The 17514-nt window shown below is 40.8% G+C and overlaps 1 protein-coding gene across 2 annotated transcripts in view; it reads right to left on the bottom strand.

The window, feature by feature from the left end:
* The window catches only part of LOC105386300 (LIM domain transcription factor LMO4), a 132404-nt gene that overhangs the window by 42097 nt on the left and 72793 nt on the right, over window positions 1-17514 (bottom strand). For both annotated transcript variants that reach the window (XM_038120808.2, XM_011556821.3), the window contains exon 2: window positions 11537-11897. In XM_038120808.2, coding sequence (XP_037976736.1) covers window positions 11537-11832 — 296 coding nt within the window. In that variant the 5' untranslated portion in view covers window positions 11833-11897. The remainder of the gene's footprint in view (window positions 1-11536; window positions 11898-17514) is intronic.

Raw genomic sequence — 17514 nt, 5'->3', positions numbered from 1 at the left:
TTATTAAATTCCATGTAAGCAAAGGAAATCTTCGACAAGTCCAAACTTACAAAGGACCCGTCAATAACTAGCCTATTGCATTCGAAGGCTCAAGTTTTTAGTGCGCCCTAGTGTCGGGGGCGTATTCTAATCGCGCGTTAGCGTGTCCCGTTTTTGCGTTAACGAACAGGTTGCGTTCGGGAGACGTCGACGCCGAATAACGAGACCGGGAGAGAATTTCGCCTCATTAAAAGTTGCGACCTGTGGAGGAGGCAATTTAGAGCCGCGGCAACTTCGCCCGTCTTATTAACGATCTCTACACTATCACTCGCGAGGTTCGGCACTTCTTTGCCGGCTTCTTTATTTGAATTCGAGTAAAGGATTTGATGCTTAGGGAGCTCGTCGTTTTGAGAATCGATCGCTTTTTTGTCACCGGTGAAAAGAAAAAAAAGATAGCAATGTTTGCATTTTGCATATAGTCGATTTGAATAGGATTATTTTAATGGTTACCTACATAGATTATATTGTGCCTCTTCAATAATTTAATACCGGTTAAGATAGATTTATATTTCGGATTAAACGTATTTCGGTTTTGACTTGATGATACGTGTTTATAATTATGTCTTAGGTACATATGTCTCAAGAAAAGTTAGAAAAAAAATATTACAATATGTTTTAAATGCCCATGTCCGGTCCGAAGGACAGAATAAGTGTGAAGACGTAGATCCATCACGTTTCCTCGCCCCACCTGCCGCTCGCATTAGTAAACAAACGTCTTTACGAGCCGGTTTACGGCCCCCGCGATATTTCGGTCTTGTGCCAGCGCTTTTACGACATAATGAATTTGTTGATGAACTATTAGAAAGTTCCGAAATAGATGGACGTCTGCCTGGACTCAATCGGGGGGTCACTGCAGGAAATTGAACGTTTCGTAGCATTGCTGCGCTAACCGCGACTCTGTCTCGTTGTATTAAAGGTAGCGATGGAATGACAGGTTTTGTTCATTTGTTTTTTGTCGAGCCGTACTGTTGACTTCAACAGTACGGCCCGGGGTAGCATGCAGCATGGATTAGTTGTCGACTGTGACTAATATTTGGATATGTATATCATATCTGAAAAGTTTTGGATTTTATCATGATATCATATAATTTCTATCCCAAAATTATCCGTGATACAGCTACGGATTTAATGGTTTCGTAGCTCGTTCATATTAATCTAAGCTAAAAGCACCAATACGCCAACCAGCTAATAGATATCCAATTTAGCTATTAATATAGAGTTGGTAAAACTTATAGCACAAGCAGGGGCGCGGCAATAATGGCGGGTTCACACATGAGGTTAATTAAGATGCGGGACGGAACTTTACACCCCTTGGTGTAGGCGCTACAGCCACCAGTGTGGGACCAAATGTTTGGGTCGGTTGTTTGAGTCCATTTGTAGGCCCTCTTGCCACCAGTGTTGGACCAAATGTTTGGGTCGGTTGTTAGACTCCATTAATTACTAGTTACAATAGTCTTTAAAAAGCGATTTCATTATTGCCTATGTAAAAACATGCAATGTAATATGTACATAATTACATTTTAATATATTTTTGAATTGTTTAAAATATCAAAGAAATGTATTCAAGCTCGCTACGTGTCGTTAAAAATACCTACATAATAACATCTGAGGATCGATTGCGAATTGCTAAAAAATAAGAATTAAGGTTTTTCAGTAACGGTTTCTAACTGTAGGCGAGTCAGAATACTCAGAATATGGCAAGATTACCAATTTGAAATTTGCTAAACAATTCAGGACCTCTGGCCCAATAACCCAACACGCCAACATTGGTCCCAACGCCAGTACCAGGCGAAACCGCTCTCATAAACAGTTTCCCCTAATTGGCATCATTTGATTGGCGTCAAGCACTCGATTATTGGGACTTGCCGTTATTACGCGGAAATAGACTCTATGCTAAGCAATAAGCGTTACGGCGTTGCCGTTGGAGCTTACGTTCTATGGTCAATTAGTCTAAGATGTTGATTTTTAACATTATCTGATATTACCTTTTAATGAAATGAATTTAATTTGAAACGTATTTAAAATTTTGAACTAACTGACAGGTGGTGAAAGTTTTTTTTTTCTTGCTGCCTTTTTGTAGTAAATTTAAGAGGTGGTAATTGATCTATGAACGAGACATAAAAGTATTTTATTCATCAAGTCTCTAAATAAACATATCAATCAAATCCTAAAATAATTGTAGATGCATACATTTACTTCGATGGATCCTTGGTATGGTAATATTTATATCCAGTACATGACTTTACGTTCTTTGTCGTAGTGTTACAATAACTGTTGACAACAAACAGAATACAAAATAAAGCATGTAAGCTGTTGCCTGTAACATTTGGTACACAGTCAGCTGTGATATTTCCATCTCTTAATCCTAGCTTCAGGTAAAAGTCACAAAAAATTAACCCCAAACATATCTGTGCATATTTAATTTTATTCTCTATAGTAAGCATGGTGCAGTTTTTGATTTCCCGCTTGCAACAATGCGGGCAGCGACAATTGGACGTGAAGCGAGTGGCCGAATCTCAGTTAGTAAACATTATTAAAAATTCCTTTGACTGCGGCGCCTATCGAATAATGATTTGTACCCGTCACGCGGCCGCGGTGCTCGCGCGATGCGAAGTTTTTTACAATTTGTTTGAGGCCCGCCGGACGGCAGGAGCCGCGTTTATTTATTAACAAAATTCGTCCGTCTAACGCGAATATTCGCACGCCTAAGGTCGCAATCGGGATTGCACCGTAGTTTCAGCACAAAGAGGGTGGGTTTAGCTTACCGCGCGCGTTCCGGTTGGGGCGTTCTGGCCCGCGCGCGGGGCGTTTACGCGCTGCATGGGCGCGACACGCGGCGGCGGCATCCATATCAATTTCGAATAGGTTTCCTATTCGGACGCTACGAGAGATTGAGTTTTGATCGTTTGTGCGTTAAATGATTGGCCTAAATTTTTAAAAATAATTGAATAGACACAAAAACCGGCCGGCGTACCGTGGAAATGGCGATGCATGCAATTTAGAAAAAAAATCTATTATACATTTTTGCCTATCAAAATTTTTGGAACCCTGCTCTTTGAACATGTACATAGTGGAATAGTTTTTGTTTTAATCTATCGAATAATGATTTGTACCCGTCACGCGGCCGCGGTGCTCGCGCGATGCGAAGTTTTTTACAATTTGTTTGAGGCCCGCCGGACGGCAGGAGCCGCGTTTATTTATTAACAAAATTCGTCCGTCTAACGCGAATATTCGCACGCCTAAGGTCGCAATCGGGATTGCACCGTAGTTTCAGCACAAAGAGGGTGGGTTTAGCTTACCGCGCGCGTTCCGGTTGGGGCGTTCTGGCCCGCGCGCGGGGCGTTTACGCGCTGCATGGGCGCGACACGCGGCGGCGGCATCCATATCAATTTCGAATAGGTTTCCTATTCGGACGCTACGAGAGATTGAGTTTTGATCGTTTGTGCGTTAAATGATTGGCCTAAATTTTTAAAAATAATTGAATAGACACAAAAACCGGCCGGCGTACCGTGGAAATGGCGATGCATGCAATTTAGAAAAAAAATCTATTATACATTTTTGCCTATCAAAATTTTTGGAACCCTGCTCTTTGAACATGTACATAGTGGAATAGTTTTTGTTTTAATCTAGAAACAATAGGTAGGTACAGGCAGAATTTTTCGTCTAATCTTGACAAAGAGTGTGATCTGATCATGATAATCGATGTAAGTAGGTAGCATATATGTATATCTCCCAATATACATGTTTGGTGCGTTTCCATCCATGTATTTTTAAAACCAGCTCTGTCTGATTGCCACACACTCCACCGCATCCCTCAGTTAGTGAGGTGAGGGCGGTACAAATTGGTCCTTCTAAATTTCCGTGGAACTGCGGCTCAAAGTCCTACCGTCAATAGTCATCATCAATCGGAACTACCTCCAATTAGCGAAGTGCAGTTACAAATCAAATTTAGCGGCGTCCCACGCTCTGTTAATTAGACCGCGGGGGGCCGCCGAGTCGCGTGAGCGGAACTATCTTTATTGATATTTTATTAGACAAGGTTAAAGTAAAACCGTTTCTCTTCCTTCGTATTTAATGAAAAGGTACGAAAGGATATATTCGACGTTAATAGCAATTGCATCGGGTAATGTAAATATTTTAGTTTCATTAAAACAATCCACTATAACTTATACATAATACTTACTATACTTATGATAAGTTTCTTGTTTATTCTTAGTCTAAGTAACTATAGTCAGCTTTAGTTTCATACCTAATTAAATTGGAAGTACCAAGTACCACGATGCATTAGAAAAGAACACAACAATTTATATCTCAACAACCATAGATTCATATTTTCAGTCAGTATAGTCGGATTCACTAAATACGAGCCAAATATTCTTCGAAGGTTCCGCCACTCGTGATCTATGTCGGCACGTGTGTAGTTCAATGACAACAATTTGGCACCTTCCATGTGTCCATTGGATGATGATGTTAATTAGCAAAGTTTATGACCCACTGATTAATAGCAGTCACGCCAATTACCTACCATTTCTTCAAAGACCTAATTAGTAAACTATTGAAACCGATTATACTTTATGTAGGAATATTATTATAATCAAAGAACCTAACCAACGTTAAAAACCCCCAGACTCAACACTAACAGTAGCATAACTTTTGAACGGCTAAGCCGATTTTGATAAAATATGGCTAATAACTCGGCGTAACATTACCTACGACCCAAAAAATAAATCTAAAACCAGTAAATAGATACACAAATGCATGTGGATTACACGTTAAACTTATAAGACCGACTCTTTTCCGTCGTGGCTTAAAAAACATACACTCACAATTCAGCAGTTATTTATTTATTTATTTATTCTTCATTGCACAATATACAAGTTATTCGCAGACTGTAAAAAAACTTCAATTCTTTCCTCCATCTGAAGGGCTAGTACGGGGCGCATTTAAGACAATCACATCGCGCAGCCTCAAAAGCGAGCGCGATGGAGAACTTTTGACACTGTCCCGTGCTACAGGACCTGAAACGCATTGAATGCAGCTCAGTTACCACACGGTAGGTGTCGCTACATGTCGCTGAACTAATCAGGTGGCTAAATAATATAACGGTCACGCGGCGCTTAGACAGACGTTATTAATTAACATCACATCGAGTGACTTGGATACACATCCACTGATACACAGACACAGTTAAACTTATAACACCCCTTTTCCCGTCCGGGTTAAAAAGCAGACCTATTACAACTCAGCAGTTATTCGCAATCGTTAAAAAACTGTCCAATTCTTATGTGAAACGCATTGAATGCAGCTCAGTTACCACACGGTAGGTGTCGCTACATGTCGCTGAACTAATCAGGTGGCTAAATAATATAACGGTCACGCGGCGCTTAGACAGACGTTATTAATTAACATCACATCGAGTGAGGCCGCCTTCGCCTGGTGAGCCGCGGGGTGCGCGGAGGTATGTAAGTGTTATCGTTAGCATTTTCAGTTTTCAGTAGCTATTCAAAATGCGTTTAGTTTATTTATAAATATGCAGTAAACAAGGCTAATTTGAGCTTAGAAACATGGAAGGTTTGGCCTATCAATATAGTATTTTTTTTAAGTTTAACAAAAGTTTATATTTAAATAAACTTACTTATCACTGGATTCATATTACCCAAACATCAGTCAAGAATTTATTAAAGTTTTACATACAATGCTGATCCAAGTTTCTCATTACCTACTATTATCAAACTTATCTGAACAAACAAACTTTTTTCTTAATATAATTATTTTTGACTCGCGAAATCACAACTGCAGCATGCAACAGTTACATACCGCTGTGCATCCGGCGTGCGGGCCACCCCAAAGCCTTAATGGGTGTTCGCATGAGGTTGTGTACCCCGCCCCCCGCGCCCCTCGCCCCGCACCCCGCACCCCCTGACTCCAAGCGTGATGAAGGAGCTAGTTAATTGAATAAAGTTTTCCCTACTTTCCCACCAACTAGTAGTTCCAATTGCCTGTTAAAATTTCTATTCGATTGTTTAAACTTTAAATAGGTGTTGTAATGACGGCTGTGTGGTAGCTAGTTTGTTTACACAATAATAATATACCTGGTAATTATAAAGTAAGGCAAACCTTTACCTTACAAATCCACTTCAATATGCAACCCCCACGAACCTACAGACGGTGATTCTACCAAATTGCAATCAACTAAGACAAGTCCCCTATCATACCGGCTAGATCCTAGACAAATCAATCTACGACTGACAAGGTCCTACAAGATTACCTCATCTCGCATGTTTCTCGTGGCTTTCTACAACCCCCCCTCCCCCCCTTCCTGTGGCCAGCAACATGCTGCCCGGCTCGACAAGTCGACACTATAAATTGATTTCGACAAATATCGGACATTCGTCGGTGTCGAAGTCCCAAGTTTACATGCTCTATGATGTAGTTAGGGCAAGATACGGGCAGGCGAGGGACTGTTGATTGGATTGGAATTGCTTTTATGAATTTTGGTATCGTTATTAGTTTGTAGCTTATTATTAATTAGTACGCCCTATGTCTATTGAATTAATTATAATATGAATAGACTTTTTTAAATTGGTGAGATGTAAGCGGAGGACATAAAGCGCATTTTATGTATTTGTTCGCAGCTTCTAACGCTCAGCTATCGATAAACACAGGCAAATTCGATGCTGCTGAAAATCAAGCAATTTATATGTCGCTTATGCCTTTTTACCTTTCAACCGTCGACATACTGAAAATTACTGCAAAAACTTTATTTATCGCGGAAATGCCTGTTGATTCATGAATGTATAACCTGAATTCGCAAATTCAACCTTATGTACATTGGTCCTCTAACACTGCCTTTGAAGTAAGAAGATAGATGGAACCTTTGATTCAGCAGATACGCTCAGATATGACCAGGAGCGCAGCGGGCGGGAGTGGTGATTTATCCGCTTCTGCGTACGTCGTGAGGCGACGACGGCGCCGTCGCCCACAGCCGACCGTTAAATTGGACCTGACAAATGTGCTATCATAAGTGTCCGCCAATACAAAGCGTATTGCCATCCAGTAATTAATTGAGGATAAACCGAACTCGTCCAGCTGGCCGACAGCTCAAGTTTACGCTTCATAAAACTCGATTTCCGAACTGCACTGGGATATCGGTAATTCGGTTTCTAAACGAAGATTGGCTGTTTGCCGGACGTCCTTTAGTTTCAATTTAGACGCTGCGGAGATGTCCGTCCGCATCGGACAAAGAGACAAACGAAATTAATTGAGGTCATACGCCGTCGGCGTAATCCAATGACGGGCGGCCCTTGCCTTGCCTGTGAGCCTTTTACACTGATCCACTCTGCCGCAAGGATGCTCCACAAAGTTTGATGCAGTGATTAGTTTACGGCGCTCGTAGTGCCATCCGGCCAAGGAGTGTTTTACCGATGTCGGCGGACAAACGCCAAATTACTGCTAACGAGACCTCGTTAATTTGTAGACATTGAAACATACATATTCATGCAACATGCGGTTAGATATTGTTTATCACTCCACGTCATCACAGTCCAATTAAGGGTGTACTTTGTAAATCACAAGTAAATACTCGTAGCAGCTCAACGCAGCTGTATATTTTATTAAAGCTTGTCCAAGGCCGGCGGTCTCCAATTTGGGCGCTCGTTAAGGCGCAAAAGACGTACAGTTTAATTGCAACCGCTTGCCTCTAATGAGGCCCTGTGTCCCGGCCTCGAACAGTTTTGCACAAATTGACATTGTACCTAAATTGATGTCGCCAAACTCGCGTCGAGATGCCAAAGGCTACGCTCGCCTCCGGTTTTATTTTAGAAACTCCTGGCTAACAAACGTCCGCTAATGTACTACAGGGGCTTTGTATTGTTTCCTTGTTCACCGATACACCGGTTGGCATTTTAGACCTTAATGCAATATTAAAACTGTGATCACTTATTATTTATAAACATAAAGTAAAAATAGAGCTAATTATTGATAAACAACAACTTTAAAAAGTAGTTTTTTACCACGGATCCCACTATCAGGGTTGGCGGGACCAGGCGAGCAGCGCAGGCAAGGAGTTGTAATTTTACAACTGGGTCGTTAGTGGCGGCGGCGGCGGCGGCGGGCGCCTGATTGCCGATTGAGCCAGCAATTGGCCTGATTGACGGAGACGCGCTTCCCTAACGAACCAGCTTTCAACAGCTCAGCGTAAGTGGACGTGCCTAAACGGTTTTATGTTGTACACAACTGCATTTTTCCCGAATATTTCGAGTCTTTTTCGATATTTGATTGGTAGTTCTGTGATTGACTGAGCATGTGTAGATTCGAATGGATTTATTGGAAGAAGCTTTATGCTTGTGGAAGGTTTGTCTGAGCTATGAATGTGCCGGTATATAGGTGTGTACATTCGTTGGCAATATCTATATGTACACCTTCGGTCTTGGATAACAAGTTTGATAACTAGATATCTAAATACACTCACGGGCAATGAAAAAGTTCCATTGAGAAAATCACCAAATTACTCCTAAACGGAAAAAATAACTAAATGACGCCTTCTGCAATATTCAAGTACATTTAACTTTAGTTAAATGTTTAAAAAAATCGTGCCATTTGGTGTCTGCATTTTGTAAGTGGAACTGTTTCTTTGCCCGTCAGTGTACCATACCTAGAGTTAACTGTTGTAGGTACTTACTTGCATAGAATTACTTTTATGTACAGTTTATGCAAGTAAATCACAAAAGAGAAATCTTTCAAATACTTGAAATAACAATCCCCGAGTGCTACGAGGCGTAGGCGGTGCGTAGGCGTGCTACGCCGCTGCTACGAGCTCGTAGGCCTGCGCGTGAGCACCCTTCACTCGGCTTCAGCACGCTTTCAGAAAGCTGTTAGTTGCTTCAAGTTGTTTTTAAAAACAGTGTAACAAATTGCAGCAACAAAGCGTTAATATACGTTCAAACATCCGTACCCTACTTCGGGGTGTTTACATACTAAAAGGCTTGAGCTCGCTAATTCCGGGCGCACACAGTAATCAGTATTAAACATCATCAGTATCTTTGTCGAGCGGGACCGCAATCCATCATATCGGGACAAAAGACGGGTGTTTGTTTGCGCGCGTTAATTTTATTAAGGCACATCTCAATCAGGAAACGTGTGGGAGGTAAATGAAGGCTTTCGCTAACGAGTCGCTTCGTTATCTCCTTCCAGGTGGGTAGTGTTTGTAATCTTCGTATGATACGCTTTAAAAACAATGTTTAAAATAGAGTTGATTGTAGGTTGTTCTGTTTAGCGTGTGAGGGGGAGTGGTGACGTCACGTCTTGGAGAAGAGTCGTACCTGTGAGCGGGGACTCGTTAGTTGTTGTTTGCCGAGTGACGCGGGTCAATCAGCAGAGCCATGCAGGAACCGCACTTCTTCACCCCCGCCCGCGCCCCCCGCACCGCCCCGCGCCCCCCCGCGCCCCGCTCGTTAGGCCCTCACTCAGTTTATCGAATCTACGACGCACCGCGGTCGCCGGCGCCACGACTGTAAACACGTGTAAAGCGAATTTGTATTTCTCCCTATTGATGCCTGATTTTTGATGAATGCCGCCGAAAGCGCGATAATAAACAGCACATTCAAACACAATTTGGCTGATATTTGTGACACGCGCGGTAATTGCGAAGATGCTACATTCAATTCATCGTATTTGTTTACTTTCTATCGTATTGTACGAGTTGAAAAGTTCGTTACACGATCTAATGCAACACACGAATCAGTCCTAAATATAATAAATAAACATATCCAGGCCCATACAATGAGGCTAGAAACTTCTTCAAACTAAAATACCCGTACCAAGCCAGCTATAACTAAACATACAAAAAAACACCAAGAACACTGCCGCCGATTAAAAACGCTTAATCTAAATTGCATTACGGCCGTCAGTTCACTAAAACGTCGTTTCTTCGAGAATGTTAATGAAGCCTAAAGGGTAACAGAATAGCCAATATCTTCAGTGCTTTATCGGAGCAGTTTGGTGCAAAAAGTGGCGTGTCCCGTGCGAGGATGTCGCCTTAATTGGGTGGAATTCCTTCAGTTTAGCTAATGAACGAGTGGCGACGCTCAGCTGTGGGCCACGTGCGACGGACATAGGCTTAGGACCGTATTCTACAGTCTGGGCGTCAACAGCTGATTTCATAACGCTTAGCACATAATAAATCTACCCTGGTAGAACATATACCTCTAATATGACGATAAAATCTCAGCATAGTGATGACATTGTTTATAATAGGTATATTATTATAATTATATTTTTTATGTATGTACCTACGACCGATTCATAATATAACAGTGATAAATTTAATATTATCATAGAATAACGAGTAGGTACTAGTGCTACTACTACTGTATACTTGTTATTCTATGGTATTATAGAGAGTAGTTCCTCATCATAATTACATATTTTATATTATAAGCTATTTTATATTATAATCACAGATATTATTTTAACTTTCCTCAAAAGATAATTAAGTTATAAATATTTATAGAAAAAAATATGTAAACCATAATCGCAGTTTTCCTAACAAACGTATCTTAATAATGCATCTACAATATCTACATCAGCAAACGTGAAAGAACGAGATTACAAATGTTTTATGCAACTATAAAGTAAGTTATCATACAGTTATGCTATTTTAACGACGGTAGAAGGAAGAAGGTATTTTCATATACTCATAATAGTTTTTATATCAATTAAAGTCATTGCGTGTGGCAACCGGTGGTTTAAACAACTAATTGCTACGTCAGGCGCTCGCTTAGTAAAAATGCAAGTCTGCATAGTTTAATAAGCACCTGGGACTTATAAATCGTCAATACATACTCGTAATTGGTGGGTGTAAATTGAAAAGCAATGGAAACATGCACTTGCCTGTGTTTCCCATAATAAACGTTTTAATTTAAAAGGGGCTTTAGGGGTTTTTAATTAATGTTATTTTAGTGCAAAACGCAAACGGCTAATTAGGAAGAGACGCGGAGGAAAAAGCGAAGCCGGTGGCGGCCTAAATTAGTTCCTAGCGTTCTTAACGAGTTCGGTCGAAGGGGAGCTCCGGGAGCCGCTGTTTGTGTGTAAACGCCGGTTTTTGCGCAGGCGCAGGTAGCGACTACCGCGCCGTGTATTTTCATACAATGCGCCGGCGGCTTTCACGTCGACCTTTTTTGGACCGAACGTTTGACAGACACGCTATTGTCATCGTTAGATGACGAACTAAAAACTGATTTCTGTTAACGATCAATAAGAGAGTTCGATACTAAATTGGAGAGATCGAATACTAATAATACGAGACAGTTACCACGCTGGCGTACACATAGTTTCACGGATTAGTGAGCGGCTTGTTATGCCGAGTATCAGGTACCAAAACTGAACCTTTTTGAAATGAATAGGACACGGTTTAAATATTAAATTACACTCTTCAAGTTAATCAAACATCCATAAAAACTACAACTACCAAAGGGAACAAACAACCACAAAAACTCACCTCGTATAATCGCTTTTGCACAATATCATCCCGCTTTTGAAGTAGAAGGAGCGTCCCATGTCCGCGAGCGCCTGGCCACAGCACGCGCACTTCAGGCAGCCGTGGTGCCAGTATCTGTCGAGGGCATGTAGGAGGAACCTTTCTACTATTTTGCCTCCACAGCCGGCGCATTCTTTTAGTGCTGGGTTGTTGTTATTGTGAGGGTATTCATGGCCGTTGCTGGCGGCGAAGGCTGCCTCGGGCGAGGGCGGGTGCGGCGAGCTGAGCTCCGCATACCCGTGGTAATGCGGGTTCATGCTGAGCGCGCTGGCGGCCAGCTTGCCGGCTGCGGGGCCGCCGAGCGACCACCACTACTGCACGCCTGCAACAAAATAACAAGCATTGGTTAGAGGATGGTACTTAGCAAAAAAATGCTCTCGAGGAAAACAAGGGCGCAATGTATGGCTATTCCTGAAGGGCTAGTACGGGGCGCATTTAAGACGTGACAAGAGTTTTGCATCGCGGTCACTCACATCGCGCAGCCTCAAGAGCGAGCACGACGGAGAATTTTTGTCACGTCTTAATAGCGTCCTGTGCTACACTGGCTGAAAGAAGTTGTGAGTGGTATTGGTGACCCTTTGATTTATAAGTTTCTGGGCCAGTAGCAGCCGGACGGGCCGTGGGCACGGGCCTGCGGGCGGCCGCGTTTATAAAATTTTCCAATTAGCAATTTCATACAATTAGGCGCGGGGGGTGCGGGCACAGGGCGCGGGGCGCGGGGGGGGCGTCAACCCGATCCAATTAGCTCGCGGCCGGCGGAGCGACGGGACGCCGTCTGAGCCGCCCTGTCGCAATAAAACTTAATTAAGCGTTTTAAAACAAGTATTCATTAAAGAATAATCAAGCTTATGTAGTCATAAATAACCGGATTGTCCCGCGCGGAACGGGTGCCGTAATTAAGACTGCACAGAGTTGATCAAACGCACTGATTTGAAACTACCCTTCATTAAGAGAACGCGAGCTCTTGCCGCGGTGCAGAGACTAATTAAGAATAACGGACGCTTTAAAAGCGTAATTAATTTAGATTGTAATTCTATTTCTCTGCGCAAAATAGACAATTATTTCAGTAGCCCTTTCTCTCAGGAGCGATTTCGAAATTAAATTTTGCTAATTTTAATCACTGTTTTCGTAGCTTTTGCGTTTAAGGAACTTTTTCCGGGCATGTTCGACTTTTGGAAGCACCCTGTAACAAGGCAGGCTACGCGTGAGGAAAGTCATTAGCCTGCGAGTCGATGATCATAATGAATGACTGCTACAATACCACCACCTGGCGCGATCCCTGCGGCACCTCAACTGCATCCGGTACCACCAAAACTGAAATCCACGTTTGTCACACATAACGCAGCTGGGTTAAATGAAAAGATGACCCACAACGCTTACTCACTCTCACAACATTAAACCATCAACTATGCGGAGGCGGTGGAAACCAAATCTAATTTACATAATAAGCACAGTTTACCGTTTTGGTAGAGTGTAAAGTTTTCTGAACTCTGTATAAGGTTGCGAGTTGCGTGTGAACTAATGAGCGGCGTCGCGTGCGCAGCTAGCGTAGTTCGTTAAATCACACCGCGCGCGATACGCGGACAGTGCTGCAGCTTCTAACTAATGATCTGATTCTACTATCACGCACGGGGCAGTGAAGGCTTGGCTGCCGTTTAATATAATTTATTGGCGAGCGGTAGCGATTCAATGAATGAAACAGACCCAATAAAGTTGGTAGCATCTATTTTGCGACTAAAAGTTCTAAGTTTGTATCAAAGCGCAAGCAACTTGTATAATCAGTACAATGCATAAAGTTATAGATATGTTTAAAATAGTCTGATGATGCCAATAGGTACTTTTTAATCTATAAGTTTTGAAATTTTAGTACTCATTGGTGCATCTACATATTATAATACAATATATTGTGTCAAGCAGTCAAACCAAAACTACAGCGCTCTATTTAAATAAATTTCATGTGGAATACATAAAATACCTATACATTTTCCCTTATTGATATGAAAGACAGTACCTATGTATACATGTCCGACAGTACACAGCTTATGAGATCAGCGTGGTATATTTTTTTTAGCTCTGTCCGTTGACATTAACAAGTGTCCTCAATCGTATTAGTGAGTTGGGAGTCGGGAGTTGCGGCACTGGTCCGGTTCCACCTGCCGCGGCGATCGGGGGTGGTAATGATGTCTTTGTTTCGTGCTAATTTCGAGGGCGACGTCTGAGGGACTCTTAATTAGAATAGTTTGTAAACATCTTGTTAAATGACGTAGGTAGATTAGCTACTTTTGATGTATTTAGCCGCATACAATACAGTTTTAGTGGTGTTTTTTCATATTTGAACGACTTTTCGATGGTTTACTTTGGTCTGTAGCATACCAGCATAATTATTAGTACGATAAGGGGCCTGTTTCACAATGTCTAGAAAATGGCTAGGTACCTGTGGGTTTTAATACATGCCGTCACTGTCTAAAACATAATTACAGGGAATGATAACATATTTCTTTTATGCTACCGGTACTCATTATCCAGACATTATGAAACTGTCCCTAAGGATTTTGGAAATGGCGTGATGGTAGTCCAAAATTATATCCATTATTGGTCATGGCTGTAGCAAGAAGACCTAGTAATAATACCATCAACAAAAAGACGTAGTTATTGCAACTACTCGACACGTAATAATTAAAACAAAAATATTGAATCTATAAACGTTATAATTTTAAAATCAATAAAATATTTCATTCTACACGACATTCCTTCCATGCATAATTAATTAATACGCACAGTTATTATATATACTTATATCTTTCCACCTATTCCTGGTATAGTAGATATTAAATCTACTATGCAATGGGGATATGAAACAGGCACGGCACTATGGCAATTACTTTAAGGTTCATTTTGTAGTTTTATCTTTAGGGTTGCTATTCGCTACAATATAGGTAATATCACAAAAGGATGTAAGTATAAAACGTTTATTTGGGCTTTAAACTATGAATTAAATATGATTTATTGATGATGAATGGTTATTGTTAGTAGACATAAACACTATAGAACACAATCAATCTATTCAGTCAAACTTAAAAGTGAATGACACAATCATAATTTATATTATGATAGCCCTCAAACGCCCAGTGTTGGGAATGAAAAATATAGGACACTTCCAAAGGAATGCGACCAAGTACCTACCTACGTCTGTAAACATGTTTTTTCTAAGATACTTACAGCAACTCTTTTCTGAAAAGGTGCCTTACCTAAGACCTGCTTACACACAAACCATTACATATGCCATTTAAACTATATACACCAAATAGTTTTTATTTTAATTAGTTTCCCCCGCAATCGGCAACCCTTACACAGTGCGTGTTTAGCGAGGGGAGGGGGGAGGCCTGGGAGCCGTCAGCTGAACCTTCATTATTCAAACCTCATTGATTGGATACTTTGTAGCGTTTAAAAATCTTATTATTGAACGAACAACAAAACCACCCGATATTTACCTGCTAAGTGATTTCTTTTCAATCAATACACGGACTGCCAATTTTTAATGCAAGTCATCCTGTTAATAATATGGGGCTGTTGAATGGGGAACGCCTAAAAGTGACACTGGCAAATTTTCATTGATGAGCACAATATTCATAGATAGGCTACACAAACAAAGACACATAAATGTAACTCAACAACCGTTATATTTTTATTCCACTCACGACACACACACACACACACACACTCACGCCTTGTACTAATGTACTCCCTTGCGGGGTAGGCAGAGGTGCATTGCTGCACCCACTTTTCGCCAGAGTGTTATGTTAGTCCCAATGTAATAGGCGGCGGGCCTATTGCCATTTTACAGGCACATCCGAGACCCGAGAACAAATATCTGTGTTTAAACAAATATCTGCCCCAGCCGGGAATCGAACCCGGGACCTTCGGCTCAGTAGTCAGGATCACTAACCACTACGCCATTCGGTCGTCATGGGTTCACTAGTTCTATCGTTTCATCCACCTTTTTATTTTTAAAAACTCAAACAAATCTTGGAGACCTATAACATCAACTAGAAGACTAATCATTCATCACGTTCGATTATAACTCTAACAGCTGTAGCAATAAAAGCGCGGTTAATTTGGTTAGTCAAGGCGAGGCCCCGTCCCGCCGCGAATAACGTAATTAAGGCGAAACCACCAGCGAAATTAAACGCGAAAACGGAATGAGAATGTGAGCCTAATTAGAGCCCTGGGCGGGGGTGGGGAAGACGATGCACCGGCGAGGGGGGGGGGGGCGCCCCCTGAAAGCCTTGATCACTGGGAACTGCGAAACAACTTCTTATGTTACTTATTGGCGTTTAATTATCAGCTTAATTTAGTCTTAAATTTACTCATGTTTAGGAAAAAATACAACTCTTTATTGTTCCTATATATTTTTTGGTTATATTATAAATATGATGTCCTTGCCTTATTATGTAAAAATATGCACAAAAACACGACACATACGTATCTAATTAAATACTGATAAACTTGTTGGAAAGGATTCTTTATTCAACAATCGCTGACAAAGCCTCAGATTTTCATATTACCACCCGAGTCGTCCATAACATGCACAGTGGAACGAACTTACATAAATCCAATTCGTATTTTCTCACATCGGCATCGGTACTAATTAAAAAACTGTGGACAAATTGGTCCCCACTCCGCCCGCGGTAACATAAAATATCCATCGGTCGTCGGCCATTGATTAATGAAACTCCATAGCAAGCGATTTCAACTTTTTCAACCGATATTTTGCCACTTGTTAAAAATTACATGCGGACAGGTTTTTGGAGTTGCATTTTGTTCATTGAGAAATGATAATTGTGATTTTATTGATTACATTACTGGACCAAACTTAAATTATAATAAGAAACGGTGATCAGCACATTTGCTTGTAAGCAACATTATTTTGACCTAGAGAAATAGTATAATTCTCATGTTTCTTTTATCCCCACTGCATATTGGAGTAACACTGGCTAGTTATCTTTCCAGCAGGTAAATAAGATTCCTGAAACTCTCTGGCCAAGATGTGTACGATAGTATGTATTAGCATATTCAAAGGTTCGGTTACACCACTTGCTAATGTGTAATATTATTTGCATATAATGACCGCTAATGGCCCGGGCGCATTATTCACCCGCCCGCTGACGCACTAGCGGCGCTGATCGATGTGAACTGGCCTTTATAACATTTACAATCTATTGCATTAAATAATTAACCAATTTTATGGAAAACTATAACAGTATAATTCTTACAAAAAAGCAAAATTAAGAAATATTTGCGCTATTATTAAGTTTTTCTATGTTTTAGGAAATGTCGACGCAATAAAGAGTCTACACTCTTATTGCGTCTGTGGATTTATATCTCTTTTTATCATATTCTGGTTATAATATGCAAAACAACATATCGTTATGATAGTTATGTGTACGATTTAAATAAAAAATAACAATGGAATAGAGCTATGTGTGTGGTAAAAATATTCCTACGCCGGTTTTAAAAGAGAGCACATCATAATTTTGTTAACGACCCGGAACGAACGATATAATGATATGCAACGAAACAAGGAAGTAGTTTTGTAGGCATTTGTCTGTTTTAAAAATAGTAAAACCAACACATAAATATAAACTATCACGGTCACATTACGGTATAACCGTATAATGTATAAAAATACAAAACGAGTAAGTATTCTGTAAAAGCCCAAGGCATGAATAGGGACTTACATTTAAATCAGATTTAAATACATAATTGTATGAAATATAAGATGAAAAAGTCATATTAATGCCACTGCATGTATTTCAATATTTTCTACGCTATAAAACATACAAATATAATTGTCCAAATACATATACATATATTATTATGCCAAGCCTCCTTTAATTAACATCGGCCTGCGAAACTCTCAAACTTTAAAATGCATGCGG

Source organism: Plutella xylostella, chromosome 4 (assembly GCF_932276165.1).
Source record: "Plutella xylostella chromosome 4, ilPluXylo3.1, whole genome shotgun sequence".
Classification (NCBI taxonomy): Eukaryota; Metazoa; Arthropoda; class Insecta; order Lepidoptera; family Plutellidae; genus Plutella; species Plutella xylostella.
The sequence above is the reverse complement of the archived record's forward strand: the minus strand, read 5'-3'. Positions and strand labels throughout refer to the sequence as shown.